The 18,109-nt window shown below is 39.2% G+C and overlaps 3 protein-coding genes across 5 annotated transcripts; 2 read left to right on the top strand and 1 right to left on the bottom strand.

Moving 5' to 3' along the window:
* Window positions 1-74: 74 nt before the first annotated feature.
* LOC137943896 (DNA mismatch repair protein MSH3) lies at window positions 75-8,964 on the top strand. Of its 2 annotated transcripts, none has more exons than XM_068789324.1 (13): window positions 75-1,146; window positions 1,787-1,984; window positions 2,683-2,847; window positions 3,675-3,773; window positions 3,880-4,131; window positions 4,236-4,493; window positions 4,598-4,729; window positions 5,248-5,508; window positions 5,693-5,764; window positions 5,921-6,070; window positions 6,798-7,292; window positions 8,089-8,420; window positions 8,726-8,964. In XM_068789324.1, the coding sequence occupies exons 1-13, from the start codon at window positions 187-189 to the stop codon at window positions 8,751-8,753; spliced, it is 3,402 nt and encodes a 1,133-aa protein (XP_068645425.1). In that variant the 5' UTR covers window positions 75-186; the 3' UTR covers window positions 8,754-8,964. The 2 variants fall into 2 exon arrangements, with proteins under 2 accessions (XP_068645425.1, XP_068645424.1); XM_068789323.1 differs by having other exon boundaries at window positions 3,675-3,794.
* Window positions 8,965-9,771: 807 nt separating this feature from the next.
* Window positions 9,772-12,129, bottom strand: LOC137943941 (agamous-like MADS-box protein MADS9). 2 transcript variants are annotated; one of them, XM_068789385.1, is made up of 7 exons: window positions 11,766-12,127; window positions 11,583-11,649; window positions 11,278-11,339; window positions 10,834-10,933; window positions 10,680-10,709; window positions 10,332-10,376; window positions 9,772-10,073 (listed from the first exon to the last, which is right to left on the bottom strand). In XM_068789385.1, exons 1-7 carry the CDS (start codon window positions 11,951-11,953, stop codon window positions 9,933-9,935), a joined length of 633 nt encoding a protein of 210 aa, XP_068645486.1. In that variant the 5' UTR covers window positions 11,954-12,127; the 3' UTR covers window positions 9,772-9,932. The 2 variants fall into 2 exon arrangements, with proteins under 2 accessions (XP_068645486.1, XP_068645487.1); XM_068789386.1 differs by lacking the exon at window positions 10,680-10,709 and having other exon boundaries at window positions 11,766-12,129.
* A 2,268-nt stretch (window positions 12,130-14,397) lies between these two features.
* Window positions 14,398-17,905, top strand: LOC137944222 (uncharacterized). Its single transcript, XM_068789823.1, has 5 exons — window positions 14,398-14,505; window positions 16,042-16,214; window positions 16,672-16,770; window positions 17,128-17,279; window positions 17,394-17,905. The coding sequence occupies exons 2-5, from the start codon at window positions 16,044-16,046 to the stop codon at window positions 17,773-17,775; spliced, it is 804 nt and encodes a 267-aa protein (XP_068645924.1). The 5' UTR covers window positions 14,398-14,505; window positions 16,042-16,043; the 3' UTR covers window positions 17,776-17,905.
* Window positions 17,906-18,109: the final 204 nt, after the last annotated feature.

The following is an 18,109-nucleotide window of genomic DNA, read 5'->3' as shown; positions in this document are numbered from 1 at the left end:
AGAGCCTATAAAATCTGCCTCTCGGCCTTTCCGCTGCTTCAAAGCCACTGCCGACTCTGTCCTCCCTTCTCATTTCCATCCGTATGAGAGAATAGAGGCAGGTTCTCATTTCAGCAGCAGCAGATAGTCGATTTGTAGCCCATGTTTTGAAAAAAGCAGTTTTGTTGTTTGCCTTTCGCTGCATCCATGGGAAAGCAGAAGCAGCAGGTAATTTCCCGCTTCTTCTCCCCGAAGCCCAAATCGGACCCAAATGCCATTTCTGGCCCCCGTGTAAGTCCTCCTCCTCCCGCTTCTTCTCCGGCTAAAGTTACCGCCACCGTGTCTTTCACTCCTTCCAAGCGTAGAGTCCTAACCCTAAATCCAGAGTCTCCTATTTCCAAAACGGCCAAAACCGTATCTTCTCCATCGCCCTTGCCTTCCTCCAATCCGTTTCTACATCAGAAGTTCGTTCAGAAGCTCCTCGAGCCGTCGAAGACTCCCTCGCAGGCTGATACTGCCGCTGTGGTGAGTAAAAATCCTAAATATACTCCTCTTGAACAGCAGGTAGTTGAGCTCAAGTCCAAGTATCCTGACGTACTTCTTATGATTGAAGTTGGGTATAAGTATCGGTTCTTTGGCGAGGATGCGGAGATTGCGGCAAGGGTTTTGGGGATTTTCGCCCATGTTGATCATAGTTTTCTAACTGCAAGTATTCCGACCTTTAGGCTTGATTTTCATGTCCGACGTTTGGTGAGTGCGGGTTATAAAGTGGGTGTCGTGAAGCAGACTGAGACAGCGGCAATCAAAGCGCATGGGGCGAACAAATTGGGTCCTTTCAGTAGAGGGTTATCTGCGCTCTACACGAAGGCTACCTTAGAAGCTGCGGCGGAATTTTCGGCGGTGGACGACGCTGGGGCTTGTGGTGGAGGGAATTATTTGGTCTGCGTGGTGGACAGGGGAGTTTTAGCGGGTGCCGTTGCAGATAATTTCTTGGATCGTAATTTTGATGTGAAAGTGGGGATAATTGGAGTGGAGATTTCAACGGGAGATGTGATGTTTGGGGAATTTAATGACAATATTATGAGGTCAGGGCTGGAATCGATACTCTTGAGTTTATTGCCAGCAGAGATACTGTTGGGTGGACCTCTCTCCATACAAACAGAGAAGGTAATCTAGACTTTCTTGAAACTGATCGTCCTCACTTCTTGTTACCTCCTGTCAAAGTTTAGTTGATAGATGGGTTATTCTTGCACTTAAAGCAAAGCGGTTGTACACTCTGAAATACCCAGATTTATTAAATGGTCCGAAGAACCCATGACTGTTGTTAAATGAGTTATCTGATCATGAGATTGGAGAAAATGAATAGCTCATCAGAAAATTAAAGTAGCTATTTAGGGAGGAAAATTCAATGCACTTTTCACTTTTCTTGGTTGGTAGGGGGCTTCCTCCATTTGTGGGTGACAAGCTCTATGCTCGATTACTGACATCATTAAGTCATTCCATATTCTGGAACAGTGTATGATTTACTGCCTTTGTCCATAGCTCTCTCTCTCTCTCTCTCTCTCTCTCTCTCTCTTTCTCTCTGAACTTATTTATTTAATGGTTGTAGTAGGTAATGGCTGTGGCTGCATGTGTCTGCTCAAAATGCTGGACACTATTGTTGTTGTTTTACTTTTTGTTGTTGGATAGAGTATCTTAGTTTAGTGAGTAACCTATGTCTGTTGTTTATTTGTCTCTGCTGTTTTTGAAGGAATTATGTAATGGGTTGCCTTTTTTCTTTTACCTTATCACTCTCCTTTATTTCTAGTTGTTGCTAGCTTATGCTGGACCAGCATCGAATGTCCGAGTTGAGCATGCCTCCCGTGACTGCTTTAAGGATGGGGGTGCTCTTGCTGAAGTAATGACCTTGTACGAGAGTAATGTCGAAGAAGACACTGCATTTTCTGAAAATTCCAAAGAACATGCTGGATGTTTGAAAGAGGAAAAACGTGTTCTTGGTATTGAGGTTGGTAATGAGTACCTTATTTTCTGTTAAATGGATAAGGAGGTAATATATGTTCACCATTTTAGATGCGTTCTTTTTGTAACTTTTGCTAGTTCTGAAAAGAATTGTTTCACTACATTATTGGTCACATGACAATATTCCCTGGTTAGTCAAGATGAGTCACTCAAAACACATGATTCTGCTGTACTGCAAGTGAACCATGGGCAATATCTTCAAAATCACATTCATGTAACTAGGCAAACATGTAAGAGAGAGCCAAAAAAATGGTTGGGCTCATTTGCAAAAATGAGAGTCAGCATTAGAAGAACAAACGTCTATATTACATCTTACAGGACCTTTTTTCTTGCTATAACAAATTGTATTCACACTCATCTTTAAAAAATATATATCCTGTTTTTGAGAAAGAACTTCTTGATATATGCTTCATGATAGATATTATACCACTTAGTGAACCAAAAAGCTTGAGATAAGTTCAGGGCAATTCTCAAATTGGTACCTGTATAACTTGAGGTGGACTCATAAAGACACTATCTTTGCTTCTATATTTTCTTCAGCTCACCTTATAATTATCTTTTTAATCCAAATCGTTTGTTTTTAGGGATGGCCAATTTTTATGCAATTCCCTAGACAATTTGTAGTTAAGTTGCTTTTCTAGAAGTAAAAAAATGTATTTAAGCTTCATGATGCTTGCGTGACAGGGAATTATGTCAATGCCTGAATTAGCTGTACAAGCTCTTGCATTAACCATCCGTTATCTCAAGCAATTCAATCTGGAAAGAATATTGTGCTTAGGTGCATCATTTCAGCCTTTGTCCAGCAATATCGAGATGTCCTTATCAGCTAACGCCCTTCAACAACTAGAGGTAATCTTGATATGTCTAATGACATTGTTTAAAAGAGCTAAATTCTCACTTTATGTTTGTTTAGTTGTATGAGTTCAATAAAAAGCAACAAAGAGAAATAATTATCACTTGTGGTTGAACAAAGAAAGCAAGTTTAAATTGAATAATGAATAAGACTGACAAAACAATTCTGAGAAAACTTACCTATCTAGGACTATCAGGACTGTTCTCTTTGGCCTTTATATATTAAATGAAATTTGTAGCAGTAAAATGAGCCCAATTCTCAGCAATTTACTGAAGTGTGACCAATTTCTATTGAGAATGAATAGTCTTCCTACAGAATTTGCCCTTTTTGAGAATTTTTTTGGGACCTTATATATTGTTGTGTTTCTCTTTTATCATACTCAATGCCATAAGCTGACCTGCATATAATAAGGTATGCTGTTCTGCCTTTTTTTGATTTTTTTTTACTTTAACAAGTAGATGACTAGTTTTGTTTGCATGAGAAATTTATAGTGTGCAATGTGCATGGAAACAAGGGACGCTTTTCCCTTTTTCTTCGTGCCATCCTGGGGTTGCAATTATGAAGCGGAAATGCCATTAGAAAATCGATCAGAACTTTTATGGACAGACCTTTTAACAATAATAGTGACTAACAGCTGGATCACCATTGATCCCTGACTAACAGCTGGATCACCATTGACCCCGAAAGTTTACTTCTTTGTTTTGTTTCTCTTATAGTTAATTGGTCGTTTTTTGCTACATTTAATTATTATTATTTTTAATTTTCATGATTCCTCTGACATTGTTTGTGGTACTAAAAAGGTCACCCTGATGGTGTCTTTCAGATCCTGAGGAACAACACTGATGGTTCTGAGAATGGATCATTACTGCAAGCAATGAATCATACACGTACTGCTTTTGGGTCAAGGCTCCTCAGGCACTGGGTAGGACATGTGCTTACTAACGTCCCTCTCTCTCTCTCTCTCTCTCTCTCTCTCTGTCTGGTACTAGTGTTTTTTGCTGTTAATTGGAGTTCCCCTGTTCATGCAGGTGGCTCATCCTCTGCGTGATAGAAACTTGATATCTGCTCGTCTTGATGCAGTCTCTGAGATAGCAAAATCAATGGGGAGGGATAATGATTCACAGGTTGTTGTTGAAGTTGATGATGAAGCTTCTTGTCAGGTCACTAGACATTCAGAAATTGATTCCATTCTCTCATCAGTTCTAACCACATTAGGAAGGTCACCAGATGTTCAGCGTGGTATAACAAGAACTTTTCATAGAACAGCTTCTCCTGCTGAGGTAATGAATTCCTGTGTATGTAAACACCTACTATTCTAGAGAATTTGGACATAAAGCCTTTTGTATGAAAATGCTGACTCTTCAATAAAACTGATCTTTTGCAGTTTATTTCAGTAATTCATGCCATATTATCGGCTGGAAAACAACTTCAACGACTTCCCTTGGACAAAGATGAGGATAAAATTGGAAATTTTCAAGGAAAGATAATAGAGTCAAGCTTATTGAGAAGGCTTATCTTAACAGCTTCATCATCTTCTCTGATCACTCATGCTGTGAGGCTACTTTCTCTACTGAGTATTGAGGCTGCCAATAAAGGGGACCTTCAGAATTTATTCATTGTTTCTGATGGCCAGTTTCCAGAGGTTTGCACAGACAATGCACTCTACTTTATATTCGCCTTTGTTTGCACTATTATGACTTTTTATTCACTTTTACTGTTCTTCCTCCATTGGTCCACTATCCATAGGTTGCCAAAGCACGCACAGCGGTTCAAACAGCAGAAGAAAAATTGGATTTTTTAATAAATCTGCTTCGGAAGCAGCTTGGAATGCGGAATTTGGAATTCATTAGTATATCTGGAGTAACACACTTGATTGAGGTGATTTCGAGTTTTCTTACTTCTTCAGTTTCATACAAGTACCTTAAATGTGAGCTGCTGCTTGTGGATAGCTGTCTCAGAGTTCTTGGTGTTTACTTGACATGCTTATGAGCAGTTGGCAATCCTTTCCTTCTTTCTGTGCTACAGGTCCAGCAACTGGCCTGCTAGTTTGAAGGCAATTTGAGAACAGTTATCTGGCTTACTTACTAGAAGGTCCCTAGACATCACGGGGTACTTATAATGGAAAACCTTGAACAACCATGTTTGAATCAGATGGTTGAAACTGTACCTTATGCAATTATGAATATCTGGCTGGATCTTATCTCGACCTTCATATTGATGCTGCAGGTTGCTGCTTTACTGAGGTCTTTGCAAGGAAGGAAAGGAATGTCAATTGTATCGTTTATGATTTTTATAAATCACATGAAATGTCCAGATATGACCTGTTTTGCTCTTATTCTGCTCATATGATCAATCCTTATGGCCATGAGCTTATTCTGATGCCTCTTATATCACAGTTGCCTTCAGATAAAAGGGTACCTTCAAGCTGGCTCAAGGTCAATAGTACCAAGAAAATGGTGCGATACCACCCACCAGAAGTTCTTAATGCTTTAGATGTTTTGTCACTTGCCAAGGAGGAGCTTGCAGTGGCTTGCCGGTCTTCATGGGACCAGTTTATTTTGGGGTTTGGTCAATACTATCCAGAATTTCAAGCAGCTGTGCAGGCCCTTGCATCTTTGGACTGCCTCTGTTCACTTGCTATTCTTTCACGAAATCAGGTAATTCTTATTTATGGGAATTTATTCTGAGATCTTTAGTCTGCTGAAGCATTTCCATTAGTGTGGTAAACTGGGTTTGAACCCTTCGTCAAAGTTAGGCAAGTCGTTTCTTGCAAACTGAACTACAAGTCTAACCCTATTTCCCATAGTCAATATTACTCTAACATCATTCCGATGTATACAGAATTATGTTCGCCCAGTTTTTCTACGTGATGATGAACCTGGTCAAATAAAGATAAGCTCTGGTTGTCATCCGGTATACAATCTATAAGTATTTTATTACAGATTTAACTTTGCACCAATAAAATTTCAAAGTCTTTCTTGATTTACTTTGATTTTATCCTTCAATTTGTTCGTCCTCTGCACCTATTTTCTGCCCACTTGATTTTTATTAGTTTTTATTCCTATTCAGGTTCTTGCATCAATATTGCAAGACAACTTTGTTCCAAATGACACCAACTTGCATGCTAATGGGGAATACTGTCAAATAATTACTGGACCTAATATGGGTGGAAAGAGTTGCTACATTCGTCAAGTTGCTCTTATTGCTATAATGGCTCAGGTAATGTTCCATTGATGAAACTTGAAGACATCTTTGTTGTTCTTTTCTGATGAGGTGTCAAAATTGTTAGACTTTTGAGTGGAAATTTAGACCCTAGATTTTTTTTTCTGAATGATAGACCCTAGACATTTTAAATCATGCATCCACTATGTGGAAGGAAGTGAAGGAGTGATGCTTTTAGCAATATTTACTAATAAAGTGCTTGAAATTGAAAGAGAAAAGTTAAAGACCTGTTTTTGAGTTGAAAAGTGTTGGGTGAAAGTGAGTGAGATGTTACCTTTTTTTGACCGATCAAATGAGAAAAATGGAAGTATGTACTCTTCATCTTTGTGTCTCAACAATAGTGTCCATTGGAGGCCTGCCTGTTGAAAAGTGCTAAGGAATTTTTATTTGAGTGAAATGTAAGGTAATTTCTCATTGTTTGTTCAATAGTCCTTGTAGGGTTATGATGTATTTGATTCTGCCCTTGAATATCATGTATGAAGAGTATGTGTAGAATCTTTTTTTTTGTATACAAATCCTTCTTCATTTTGGGTGGCTGGATTAAAAAAGGATCAATTATTGGAAAAAAGTGTATATTTATATGTTTAGGCAGCCTTGTCACTACTAATGGTTTTCAAACTGTGCTACTATCTGGTTGAAGGCATTTCATCAGTTACTGTTTAAACAAACTTATACTTTCCCTCGGCATTGCTTCATATAAAAATGTACCCTCTGATCCCACTAGGTTGGTTCCTTTGTACCAGCAACTTCAGCAACATTGCATGTGCTAGATGCTGTTTATACTCGTATGGGGTCTTCAGACAGTATCCAGCAAGGAAGGAGCACCTTCTTTGAAGAACTAAGTGAGGCATCTCACATTCTGCACAATGCTACATCTCGCTCACTGGTGATCATTGATGAGCTAGGGCGAGGCACAAGCACACATGATGGTGTTGCCATTGCTTATGCCACACTTCATAGCCTTCTTAAGCAGAAAAGCATGGTTCTCTTTGTTACTCACTACCCAAACATCATAGATATCAAGGAAGAGTTCCCGAGTTCCGTGGGGTCCTATCATGTATCATTTCTTGCATCTCAACAGAATCTGGGAATAGAATCCAAGCCTGATTCTGAAACAAAAAGTCTGGATGGTGGCGGTGCAACTGTCACATTTCTTTATAAGGTTGTTCCTGGTATTTCAAACAAGAGTTTTGGTCTGAATGTTGCTCGCCTTGCACAGGTTAGTTCTCCAACCTATCTCTTATCAGAATTGTTAAGTTCTGAATTCTTAAATTTGTTCAAATTATTATTATTATTATTATTTTTCTAAATGTTTGCTAGGTATCCAAATAGGTAGTAATATGTATTTAGATGTTCCTTTCTTTTGCTGTGTATAAAGGTGAATGAGAATTACGTCTGGTGTTATATGATGACTCCGTTGTCCATTTTATCCATCATTGAGGTGGAACTGTTGTGGCATCAAACATTTGAATGTCCATCTTTGTCTGAGTTCATCTTTCTCTTGAGGATGAACATTTCACCTTGTAACTATAATCAATTAACGTAATTTGGAGTAGGCATAGATGGAGGTTGGGTTTCAAGAAATAAAGAGTGACCTGTGATATGGACACTTGTGTGGTCCCTACTAAGGATGCCCATTTGAAAATAAATGGAATGTCCCATCACTGTGCCTCCATTTGGAGGTGGCATGGGGCCATTTCCTACGTCTTTGTGAAAATAGTGTCAACCAGTATGATGTTTCTTTGTTTTGTTCGGAACTTTAAAGGTTTGTATTGGTTGAGAAAGCGTTGTATTTGTTAAGACTAGCTATGCCTGAAATTGCACCTTGGGGGTCTTGCGAACCAGTTTGGGCTCTGTTACTTCATTTGGTTATCATTCCAATCCTTGTTCCTGCCCTGTGACTTTTAAACCTACCCCTCCTATTTTGATGCTCTTAATGCTTTTCAGCATATTGTTGCTAGTATGAGCTTTTTCCGTTAAATCTGGAGTCACATGATGTTTTGGTTTATTTGTAGATACCTACTTTATGTATTGCTCGAGCTGCTGTGATGGCTGCCAAATTAGAAGCTGAAGTCAGTCATCGGGTGGAAGCTCGCCTTGCACAAAAGCAGTATACAGGTGCAGCTTTCTCTGCTGAACATTTTCAAGGACAGCAGGACTCAAGTCAACCTGAGGCTGCTAGTAGAGAACAGTTTGCTGGCTTGTTTGTCTATTTTGTAAATGGAGCAAAGAGACTGCTTCCCAATTTGTTGGAACACCTAGATGCTGCATTTGTTGATTCAGATCCTGCAAATAGCTTGTGTTCATTGAAAAATGCCAAGGAGCTTGCAGTAAGGATTTTGAACAGGTATATTTCACTTTGTTCTGTGTTCCTATACGAGAAGCTATATGGAGGGAAGAGAAAATACATGCATAATCTTGATTTCTTGATTCATTTGCTTCACAAATGCAACTTGTATCGATACCACGCATGGCAAAATTAAACAACTGAAAAATGAAATGTGCCATTCATCAGAAACACAAGTACTGATACGGGATGGCAAAAGTTAACCTCTTTAATGTGCAAAATTTTATTAGATAGTTCTTAAAATTTATACTGCTGGTGGGTGTCAAGTCAATGAATCTAGCTGATAAATGTTTGCTTAAATGCAGTGAACGATGGGCTGCTCCCTTGAAGTGAACTCATAGGCTGACCTCCATGATTACTGTTAGACTGGAGATGTGGAGCATCTTTTCATTTTACACGGTAATAGTTGGTTACTATCTCATTTTGTATTTATTGCTCTCAACAGTTAACACCTATTTCCTATATCTTTGTATGCTGTGAAGTGCACTATGTCACTCTATTCTGTTCTCAGAAACCAAATCCATACCTTCTTTACATGGCTCTAGACTAGATGTACCCGATTGGTCTCTTGAATATGACCAAAGCTCGAAATTACAAGAAAAACGAAACAGGATAAAAAAGACAACCAAAGAGACCATCTTAAACACAAATACACTTCGTTCGTTTTCCTCTGGACGCAAAGAGAGCTCTGCAACAATGGCGGGTGCAGCTAAGAAAACAATCTTGGTTGGAGTAGACGACAGCACAGATAGCCTGTACTCGCTGGAGTGGGCACTCGACCACCTCGCAATACCCATGAATGGCTCCTGTATACCCTCTCGCTTCAAGGTCATCGTGCTCCTCGTTAAGCCTCCTGCTTCTTATGTCATGCGACTTGCAGGCCCTGGTGTACGATCGAAGGAAACAAATCGTGTATTTTTGTGTGGATTGTTATTATTCTTTTATTGCAGGCGTTGGGGATATTCTGACGTGAGTGCAGACTGATATCAAGAGAATTGCTTCTTCTGTGAGTCCTGCGAACCCAATATTCCCTTATTCACATCTAGGGAATGTGTCTTGTTCACCTAAGCAAAAAACGTTTCATTCACAGGGGTAATCTGGTTCTCAGTGTTCAATATTTGCCTATAAATCCCTTTTCAAGGTAGGCTTCGTTCTTGAGAGTTCAGAAGTCTCTTGAGATGTCAAGAGTCACATCAAACATGAATGCACTACCCTAATTTTGTCCCATGCAAAGATGTGGCTGAAAGAACCAAGGCTATGATACCTTCTTTCTAGTTTTCTACTAATTTGTTCCTGCTTTTAGTTAATAACCATTCATAATCCCACTTTTACTGGGACATGGCTTAGGAAATCATAAAATGCTGTTAATATATTAATAACTAGTTCTGTTAACAGCAAATAGAGTAATTTTTTTAACAAAATATAGCCCATACATAAAGCATTCAACCTACCAAAACAAGTCTTTTTATCATCTTGGTGACCAAGGAAGGAGTATGACCATCCAGACAATCCTTACTTTTTCTGATGCAGATTGGGCTGGCTAGGTTGCGCGCAGAAGGTGTAAGGGATCTGAGATGGATAATCCTTTTCTCTTTCTGGATACCCATTAGCCAATTCTCTCAGATTCCCATGCATTGCCAGTTCTTGTTGATGCTGTCAAAATGGAAAACTTGTGTAGTTTAATATACAATTCACAAGTAGAAACCTTGTTAATATCACTGGTTCATTTCTTTGGGAACTTAAAAGCTGAATGTGGAACAGGCCCAAGCTCAGAAGCGTTTTGAAGACCATATCCCACTACCAGTGACCACAGAATGAACAGTTTAGATCACTATAACAGCAGTGAAACCATCATCAGTTCAAGAGACAAGGAGAGTTTAATCAGTTTATTATGAAAAAGAAAAGGCATACCAAGATATAACTAAGGCACTTGTGTTCCTCTTCCAAGTTTCTACCCTGCAAAAGAAATTGCAACAGGCATATATCATTAAACAGAGATTATCTTCTTATAGGCCCAACATCTGGAAACTTGTCAGGATTTCCCTCAAGGCTGTGATATGATCAACATTAAAAGGCCTATAAAAGGCTTAAGCTATAAGAATCAACAAACTACGCAGGTGATGCTGAAAAACTGAGTTGTTGAGAAGTAAAAGTATTTAATGAAGTTGCAGAGCTATATTTTGATGATTTCCCCATATTGCATTCTTTATTTTTTCCATTGATGAAAGTGAAAGTGAGGAATCAAAGATCAGTGCTTACATTCTTCTTATGTATCTTTAAAGCTTCCATCTATCAAATGAAAAGAAATGACAACAAGGGCAAAGAAATAGTGTTAGTATGAGATCATGAGATCATCTTAATTATTAGCTTAAAATAAAGTTAGGAGCCAATACAAAACTTTGGCAAAACTTGCCTGCCTTGCACGAACACCAGCAACTCCTTCCTCAAGTGCTTCCTCTATTGCCATGAGTTCTTTCAGTGGGAGGGAGTTTATATCTTCGCCTTTCAAGTGCCTACATGTATAAACTAGTTCAAATAGGAGAAACATTCTTCTCCAACAGCGTCAAATAAAAAAGAATACTGAAACTCAAGAATTATGTATCATGGACATCCCTGATTTAGATTAATCAAGTGGAAATAACCCTTTAAATCAGAGTGTCTCTTATTTTTTCTCTCTTTGCCTTTTCGATTAACAGTTTATGATTTATATACCAGCAAATGGATGAATCTTGCTAAGATTTCAAGTTTGATAAAGAGAACTCTTTCTCCAAATTAACACAAACAGCGCCAGAAATGACACAAATATTAAACGATGGGGTCATCAGTAGATGAAGAGAACCTCTAGTTCTCTACTAACCTCAGCTTGATCTGCATGTTGTCATTCTCTTTCTTGGTTCTTTCAACTTCATTGCTCAGATACTGCATCCAAACAAAAGATGAACTCGTTGTCAGATGATCAAACAAAAAAACAATAAGAGCAACAAAGAGTTATTTCTGAGAAACATGCCATGATTAGGCATTCCCCATAGAAGGTGGATGCGTAATCAAGTCCGGTAACCAAGATCTCAACTTTTTTCTTTTTACCCAAAAACCACCAGAAAGCAGAAAAAAAAAATCAAGAGCGATTAGAGAAAAACATATAATGAAAAGGAAAAAAGGCACCTCATGCTTAGCATCCCAAAGCTTCTTTCCCGCTTGCTTGTGATATCGATCCAGCAGCTTCACCAGTCTTCAATACATAAACGACTCAAACATTTCAGACCCAGAAACAAAACCCAAATATAAAAAAAAAAAACAACAACAACGGTATGGGCAAGGAGGATAAAAAAAAAAGAGAGAAAATACGTGGTGGAGGGACTGCAGAACTCGGACATCTTCCCCGTGCTGGAGAAGATGACCAACGAAACCTGCGCGTCACACAGAACACTAATCTCCCTGGCCTTCTTCATAATCCCACCCCTCCTCTTCGAGTACGTCACCTGCCTGTTGGTGGAGTTCTCAATCCTCTTAATCTCTATCTTCCCCCTCCCCATTGCAGCGTCCACGATGACACAGGAAACAGAAATCGAGTATCTCAGCGAGGCAGAGATGCAGGCGAAGAAGCGGCGCAAAATGGGTCTGAAGCAAGTGGAGAAGAAAACGAACAATCAGCACATGGGGACCGTTGCCAATTTGGGTACGGGGGAAGGCGGCTTTCGGAAGCGAGCAGACGATGTTGCATGGATATGGGTAGGCTTGAATCTGACAGGTCGGAGACCAGAAATTTGAAGCAGATGGTGACCAGTACCGTCTGTGTACGTACGTGAATAGAATTCAGTAGCTGATCTGACCGTTGGATGTGACCTTTCATTAGCTACGTACGTGCTACTAACATGCAAGCCGGGTACAACCACTTCTCTGACTCTGTTTTTTTGTAGAACCAAAATCCGAACCCGGATCCGATCACTGATTCCAAAATCCGAACTTAAAAAAACCTGAATGGTCAAACCCAACCTTGACCCAATCACTATCCATATAACCCCCTCCCTACTCCATTTCCTTAAACCCGACACACGCCCGTAAACCAGATCGGTCTTAACCTCGGTTAATATCTCTATTTTGTCGATGGGTCGGATACAGGTCGGGTTTAGGTCAGGTTTAAAAAACTTGTTCGTAACCTGAACTCAGTTGGGTTTTTTTTTCGACTTGTCCCTGACCTATGGAGTGAAATCAGAAACCCGAACTTGACAATATGTCCAATCCTAGGTGCAACACAACTCTTTTTTTTTTTGTTTAGCAATGGTAGAGGCACCCTCAACTAGGTGGCATCGAGCCAAGTCGAGCTTGATTTAAATATTTCGAACTCGAGTTTGAGCCATGCCCAGGCTCGAGCCTAAAATTGTTATCGAGTTCGAGATCAATAATTTTAACCGAATTCGAGCTGAGCGAGCTTGAGCTCCAACATTCATTTAAAACTTTTCAAAAAATACATGCCTTGAGTTCGAGCTCCAACATACATTTAAAACTTTTCAAAAAATACACGTCAAATAAATTGTATATAAAATTATGCATACATTTTACATAAAATTGGGTATAAATTTTATATAAAATTAGGCACGACTTCTATATAAAATTGGGCACGACCTCTACATAAAATTGGGGTGCGGAATTATTTCCCCTTTTAACTTTGGTCTCTTTGGTTTTTGGTTTTCCCCGCTGAGATGACGCCGAGGGAAGGGGTCTAGCAGCGCCGGCGAGGACTTGTCATCGGGGATGACGATGGCGGCGACGGAAACAAAGGCGAAGGCAGACGAGGGGAGGAAGAAATCGAAGGAAGAACATGGAACCAAGCGGCGAAGGTGGCCGGTGAGCAACTATCGACGGCGACAGCAACAGATAGAGGGGCTTGACAGTGGCGAGGGGAGGAAGAATTCCTCCCCCCCCCCCCCCGTTCCCGAGTCCCCGACTTTCGAGCTTGTTAACGAGTCGGCTTGTGAGCTTTCTAACAGAACCATGGTTCAGTTGAGCTCGACTCGTTAGCGCAAATGAGCTTTGCCGAGCCGAACTCGAGCTGCTTGCTAACCGGCTCGGTTCGATTCCACCCCTACCCTCAACCTCCCTTCTAACCTTTGTGAATTTCATGTGATAGAAGGGAGGCTAGGGTACGCCTCCCCATCCGTAGATAGAAAGGGATGACCCTTGTCCTCTCGACCACAATGCAAAAAACACACCATGGAGGCCCCTTCCCTGCCATTGAAAATAAAGGGAAATGAAGCAAAATTGTGCTCTTTCCTAATCACTTTTTAACAAGAGACACCCCTTCTCCGATTTATCCCAAACTATTAACCCTTGATTTTATGGATTTTTTTTTTAAATACTACTAGCGGTGAAAACACGATAAACACTATATTGATCCAAACTAACTCAATGCTTTTAAGTGATCAAATTAGTGGTAACATAAAAAGCATAATCTTGGAAGCCAAGTATTGTCTATCACTTCATGAATGTAGTCACATGTTACATATTTAAGGAACTGCAAATATTATATCAAAGTTTTACATTTTTTTTAAAAATAAATATTATTTCAATTTTTTTTTTTTTTACATTTTCAAATATAAATATGATTTATAATAATTTTTTTTTTCTTATTATTTTTTCATTTCATTCACTTCTTGCAAATGTTTGTATATAAGAAGTGAGAGGTTTACTTGAGTGGACCAATGAAGACTTGAGGGGAGATTCGAACAAGCGACCTCGACTCACCACTAGACCAATCGCCCGTTGTTGAAGTTAACTAAATCCAATAAAACCCGACCCGTTGCCCACTCTAACTTTTGAACCAGCAAAGCGAACCGGCCGTCATCCAGTCTTGGTTAGCCGCCCGATCCATTAATATTGATCGGACGGTCCAATTTTATCCTTTTGGTTTCAAATCTCTCGCTCTTCTCAGATAAGCCTCTCGCACATGTGAACAGATAACATGCGTTCACACCTTTCACCGTCTTTCCTCTTCCTCCCGGATCGGACCCATCCCCTTACTTCCTGTGTCTGTACGCGTCGGACAAGAACCCTCAACGCGGACTTCGGACGAGGACGCCTGTTCGAGGTGATATTCTCGTCTCCTTTTTTTTTTTTCCCCTATCGTTTAGATGCTAGATGCTTCATGATCTATTTGTTTGTTAGGGTACCGATTCCAAAGTAAAATGATCTCTTTCATTCGCTGAAAATTTGTAAGCTTGGGCTGCGGTATTATAGAAGATAGCTTAAAATTTTTTCGGATCTTTTATTTTATTTTTAATTTTAAGAGGGTTTTAATTGGTTTCCTATACATGCGGTATACATGCGGTCTTTTATTATTTGATTTAAGCGTAGGGATGTGGTGCGGAGACAAGTTTCTCGATTTGAGAGGGGTTGTCCACTTTTTTCCTTGCTGAATGACTCCAATTATTTGCACTGCTATTCTACTCAGTGAATTGCCTGGCCTGGAAAGACTCTTCATACAGATTTTTGGAAATTTTCGTCAGAGAATTAGCTATCTAGTGTATGCGCGGTGTTTGTTTTTATGCTAGAATGCTAAGCTCTAGTTCTAGTATCGATGCTTTCTTATATTAGTTTGTGTTTCGATGAGTTCTCGTCTTTGCTGCAGATCGAGTACATCAATCTGTCTTGCATCTCATTTATGTGATTCATTATCACTTAGATAGCATCAAGAGCCATATGTACTATCTCTTACTATTTTAAGGTATGGAGAGAGCTAGAATATGTGCTTCTATTGTTTGACATGCTGACGCAATTACAGTTAGAGGACAATGAATGACTCCAATTATTTGCACTGCTATTCTACTTAAAAAAAAAAAAAAGCGATGGAGTGTATTTGTGTACAAGTGAATTGCCTGGCCTTGAAAGACTCTTCATACAGATTTTTGGAAATTTTTGTCAGAGAATTAGCTATCTAGTGTATGCACGGTGTTTGTTTTTATGCTAGGATGCTAAGCTCTAGTTCTAGTATCGATGCTTTCTTATGTTAGTTTGTGTTTGGATGAGTTCTCGTCTTTGCTGCAGATCGAGTACTTCAATCTGTTTTGCATCTCATTTATATGATTCATTATCACTTAGATAGCATCAAGAACCATACGTACTATCTCTTCTTATTTTAAGGTATGGAGAGAGCTAGAATATGTGCTTCTATTGTTTGACATGCTGACGCAATTACATTTAGAGGACAATGATATTTTTTCATCTGGATGATAAAAAACGAATTCTCTTAGACTGTAAGGGCTTGTATACATAGTTTTCAGAAGAATATTACATCAGGTGGCAATACAGTTAAATGGGATAGAGATATTTGTTAAATTTTTAAATATTAGTCTCTTAATGCTGAATGGAGGAGGACTGGTAGAGTCGACCCAGTATAGTTGGGACACTGCTCTCTTGATTCATGTGAGTTTATCAGATTTTAAAAGAAAATAATCCATTTCAATTTCTCACTCTGATTTTCTTGCATGGGGTTATCCCCTTCTTCTTTTTTCCCTTGTCTTGAACTAAATGAGATTTTTTCCTGCTGAATTTACACATTTTTTCAATCTGTGTTGACCATATCATGGTTTAACTGACCTCTTCTCAATTTGGTAACTGTCCACAGAAATGTATGAGAATATGGGAAGCGAAGCTGGCATGCAGGGCCCCCCACTGAACCCTCAGCCTAACCCCTTTGGGAATACCTTCTATGATGCGGGATCAGGGCTCATCAGAGGTGGATTAGGTGCTTATGGTGAACGAATTTTTGGATCAAGCTCTCAGTATGTGCAAAGCAATGTATGTATATTCAAAGTATATGTACCATGACTATATAAGGACACCCACGGATAGATCCACATACACTCACAAACTCAAGAGGAATTATTTTAGAAACTTGATCAGAGTCTGCATGTCTTCCAGTTTTGAATTCTTTTAGTGATCAATTTGTAAAAAAAATTATCCTGATGGCCCCTAACTTGAACCACTATAACTAAATGCAATGGTGGCATGGGGATCGATCAACTGATTACTGTGGACAAACTGGAGCTTGTCAAATTGTGTATTGATCTATTTTATCTTATGTTGTCAGTATGTTTTTTATATTATCTTCAGCTAACTCTTGGGACTGGTGTTAGTTTTCTTTGTAAGGAAGTGGAGAAGTGCTTCAATTAGCCATAGACACAAATACATTTTTTTTTTTGTGTTATATTTACTGTAGGCGTTGTAAATCTTCTTACAAGTGCTTTCTGGACAGATAAGCAGGTACTTCTCTGATCCCCAGTACTACTTTCAAGTGAATGATCAGTATGTGAGAAATAAGTTGAAGGTGATCTTGTTCCCATTCCTACATAGAGTAAGCAATGTGTTCAAACTTATATTTCTACTATCGATTGTTAATTAATGACTTGAGCAAGTATGTTGCAGTTGTCAGCCAGAAAGGTTGTTGATCCTGTGTGCTTTGGCGAGATTGGTATTTCTTATGGAAATGGAATTTGGTTCTCTTGATGAGGCTGTTAAAGTCATTTTTTTTCTGGATTTTTCGTTGAAATGTTAGCGGACTTATTTATCAATCACAAATTCTTTGTGCTTCCTGGTACAGGAGATCAACAATTTTGATGGCTGCTTCTGTATCCTATCTCTTATTGTTTGATTGCAAAAAAGTAACTGACCTGATAGGTTATTAAAACTGCTATTTATTTGTTTTATCTAGGGTCATTGGACAAGGATAACTGAGCCAGTGGGAGGCCGACTCTCCTACAAACCTCCTATCTATGATATAAATGCTCCTGATTTGTACATTCCTTTCATGGCTTTTGGGACCTATGTAGTTCTTGCTGGGTTTTTGTTGGGCCTTCTTGGAAAGTAAGTGTAAAGGACTTACTTTTGTTCATTGGTTATGTTCAAGTCTCTATCCAAGTTCAAAAAAAATATTTGAGTCTCTATCTTAGATCTGCTTTCTCTTGTCATCCTACACAGGTTTACTCCCGAAGCTTTGAGTATGCAATTTACAACAGGACTCCTTGGATGGTTCCTGCAGACTTTACTTCTTAAAGTCACATTGTACATTTTAGGGAGTGGTGAGGCCCCATTGTTGGATATTGTTTCCTATGCTGGGTATGCATTCACCGGGATTTCCTTGGCTATACTGGCAAGGATGGTGTTGACATACGCTTATTACTTTGTCACGCCATGGATGTGTCTATGTATGGGAATCTTCTTAGTAAAGACAATGAAGAGAGTTTTATTTGCAGAGGTGAGGAGTTACGAAAAGCACTCAAGCAGGCATAACTATTTTCTGCTCGGCTTAGCTCTCTTCCAGTTCCCATTGTTTTTCTGGCTAGGAAACATTGGATCATGACCATCCTTGACTGTTTTGTACTGTATTTTCATTGTGAAAGTTGCTCTCATAGATTGACAGATCATTAGGATCATGACAGGAAACGATTGAATCTTCTTTATTTGGAAAGTAAACTACTGTATGAGGAATATCTGGTATGTATAGGTCACAATTTCTGATTTAGCTCAAACGAACCCATTGTATTTGGTTCTTATAAGAAATTGTCATTTTAAGCTTGTGACTGATGTAGCTTGTGTGCGAACAGATAACAAAATTCTGCTTTCTGCTTTGAATAGATAATGTGGTTAGCTGTGCTTCTCGCACGGTTGCAGAGCCCTGTTTTTTATGGTTGTTT

The sequence above is a fragment of the Aristolochia californica genome, unplaced genomic scaffold (assembly GCF_029961685.1).
Source record: "Aristolochia californica isolate CCGP_79_NKW_82.1479 unplaced genomic scaffold, dmAriCali1.0.hap1 SCAF_11, whole genome shotgun sequence".
Lineage (NCBI taxonomy): Eukaryota > Viridiplantae > Streptophyta > Magnoliopsida > Piperales > Aristolochiaceae > Aristolochia > Aristolochia californica.
This window is presented reverse-complemented; position numbering and strand designations above follow the sequence as displayed.

Excerpts from the sequence above, each read along its gene's own strand:
- LOC137943896 (XM_068789323.1), top strand. The coding sequence starts at position 187 with ATGGGAAAGCAGAAGCAGCAGGTAATTTCCCGCTTCTTCTCCCCGAAG. Across the intron at positions 5,509-5,692 it reads CTATTCTTTCACGAAATCAG|AATTATGTTCGCCCAGTTTT; the intron begins GTAATTCTTATT and ends CGATGTATACAG. Across the intron at positions 8,421-8,725 it reads GCAGTAAGGATTTTGAACAG|TGAACGATGGGCTGCTCCCT; the intron begins GTATATTTCACT and ends GCTTAAATGCAG.
- LOC137943941 (XM_068789385.1), bottom strand. The coding sequence starts at position 11,953 with ATGGGGAGGGGGAAGATAGAGATTAAGAGGATTGAGAACTCCACCAAC. Across the intron at positions 11,650-11,765 it reads TTCTGCAGTCCCTCCACCAC|ACTGGTGAAGCTGCTGGATC; the intron begins GTATTTTCTCTC and ends TATGTATTGAAG. Across the intron at positions 10,377-10,679 it reads TAAAGATACATAAGAAGAAT|GGTAGAAACTTGGAAGAGGA; the intron begins GTAAGCACTGAT and ends TTTCTTTTGCAG.
- LOC137944222 (XM_068789823.1), top strand. The coding sequence starts at position 16,044 with ATGTATGAGAATATGGGAAGCGAAGCTGGCATGCAGGGCCCCCCACTG. Across the intron at positions 16,215-16,671 it reads CTCAGTATGTGCAAAGCAAT|ATAAGCAGGTACTTCTCTGA; the intron begins GTATGTATATTC and ends CTTTCTGGACAG. Across the intron at positions 16,771-17,127 it reads TGTTCCCATTCCTACATAGA|GGTCATTGGACAAGGATAAC; the intron begins GTAAGCAATGTG and ends TGTTTTATCTAG.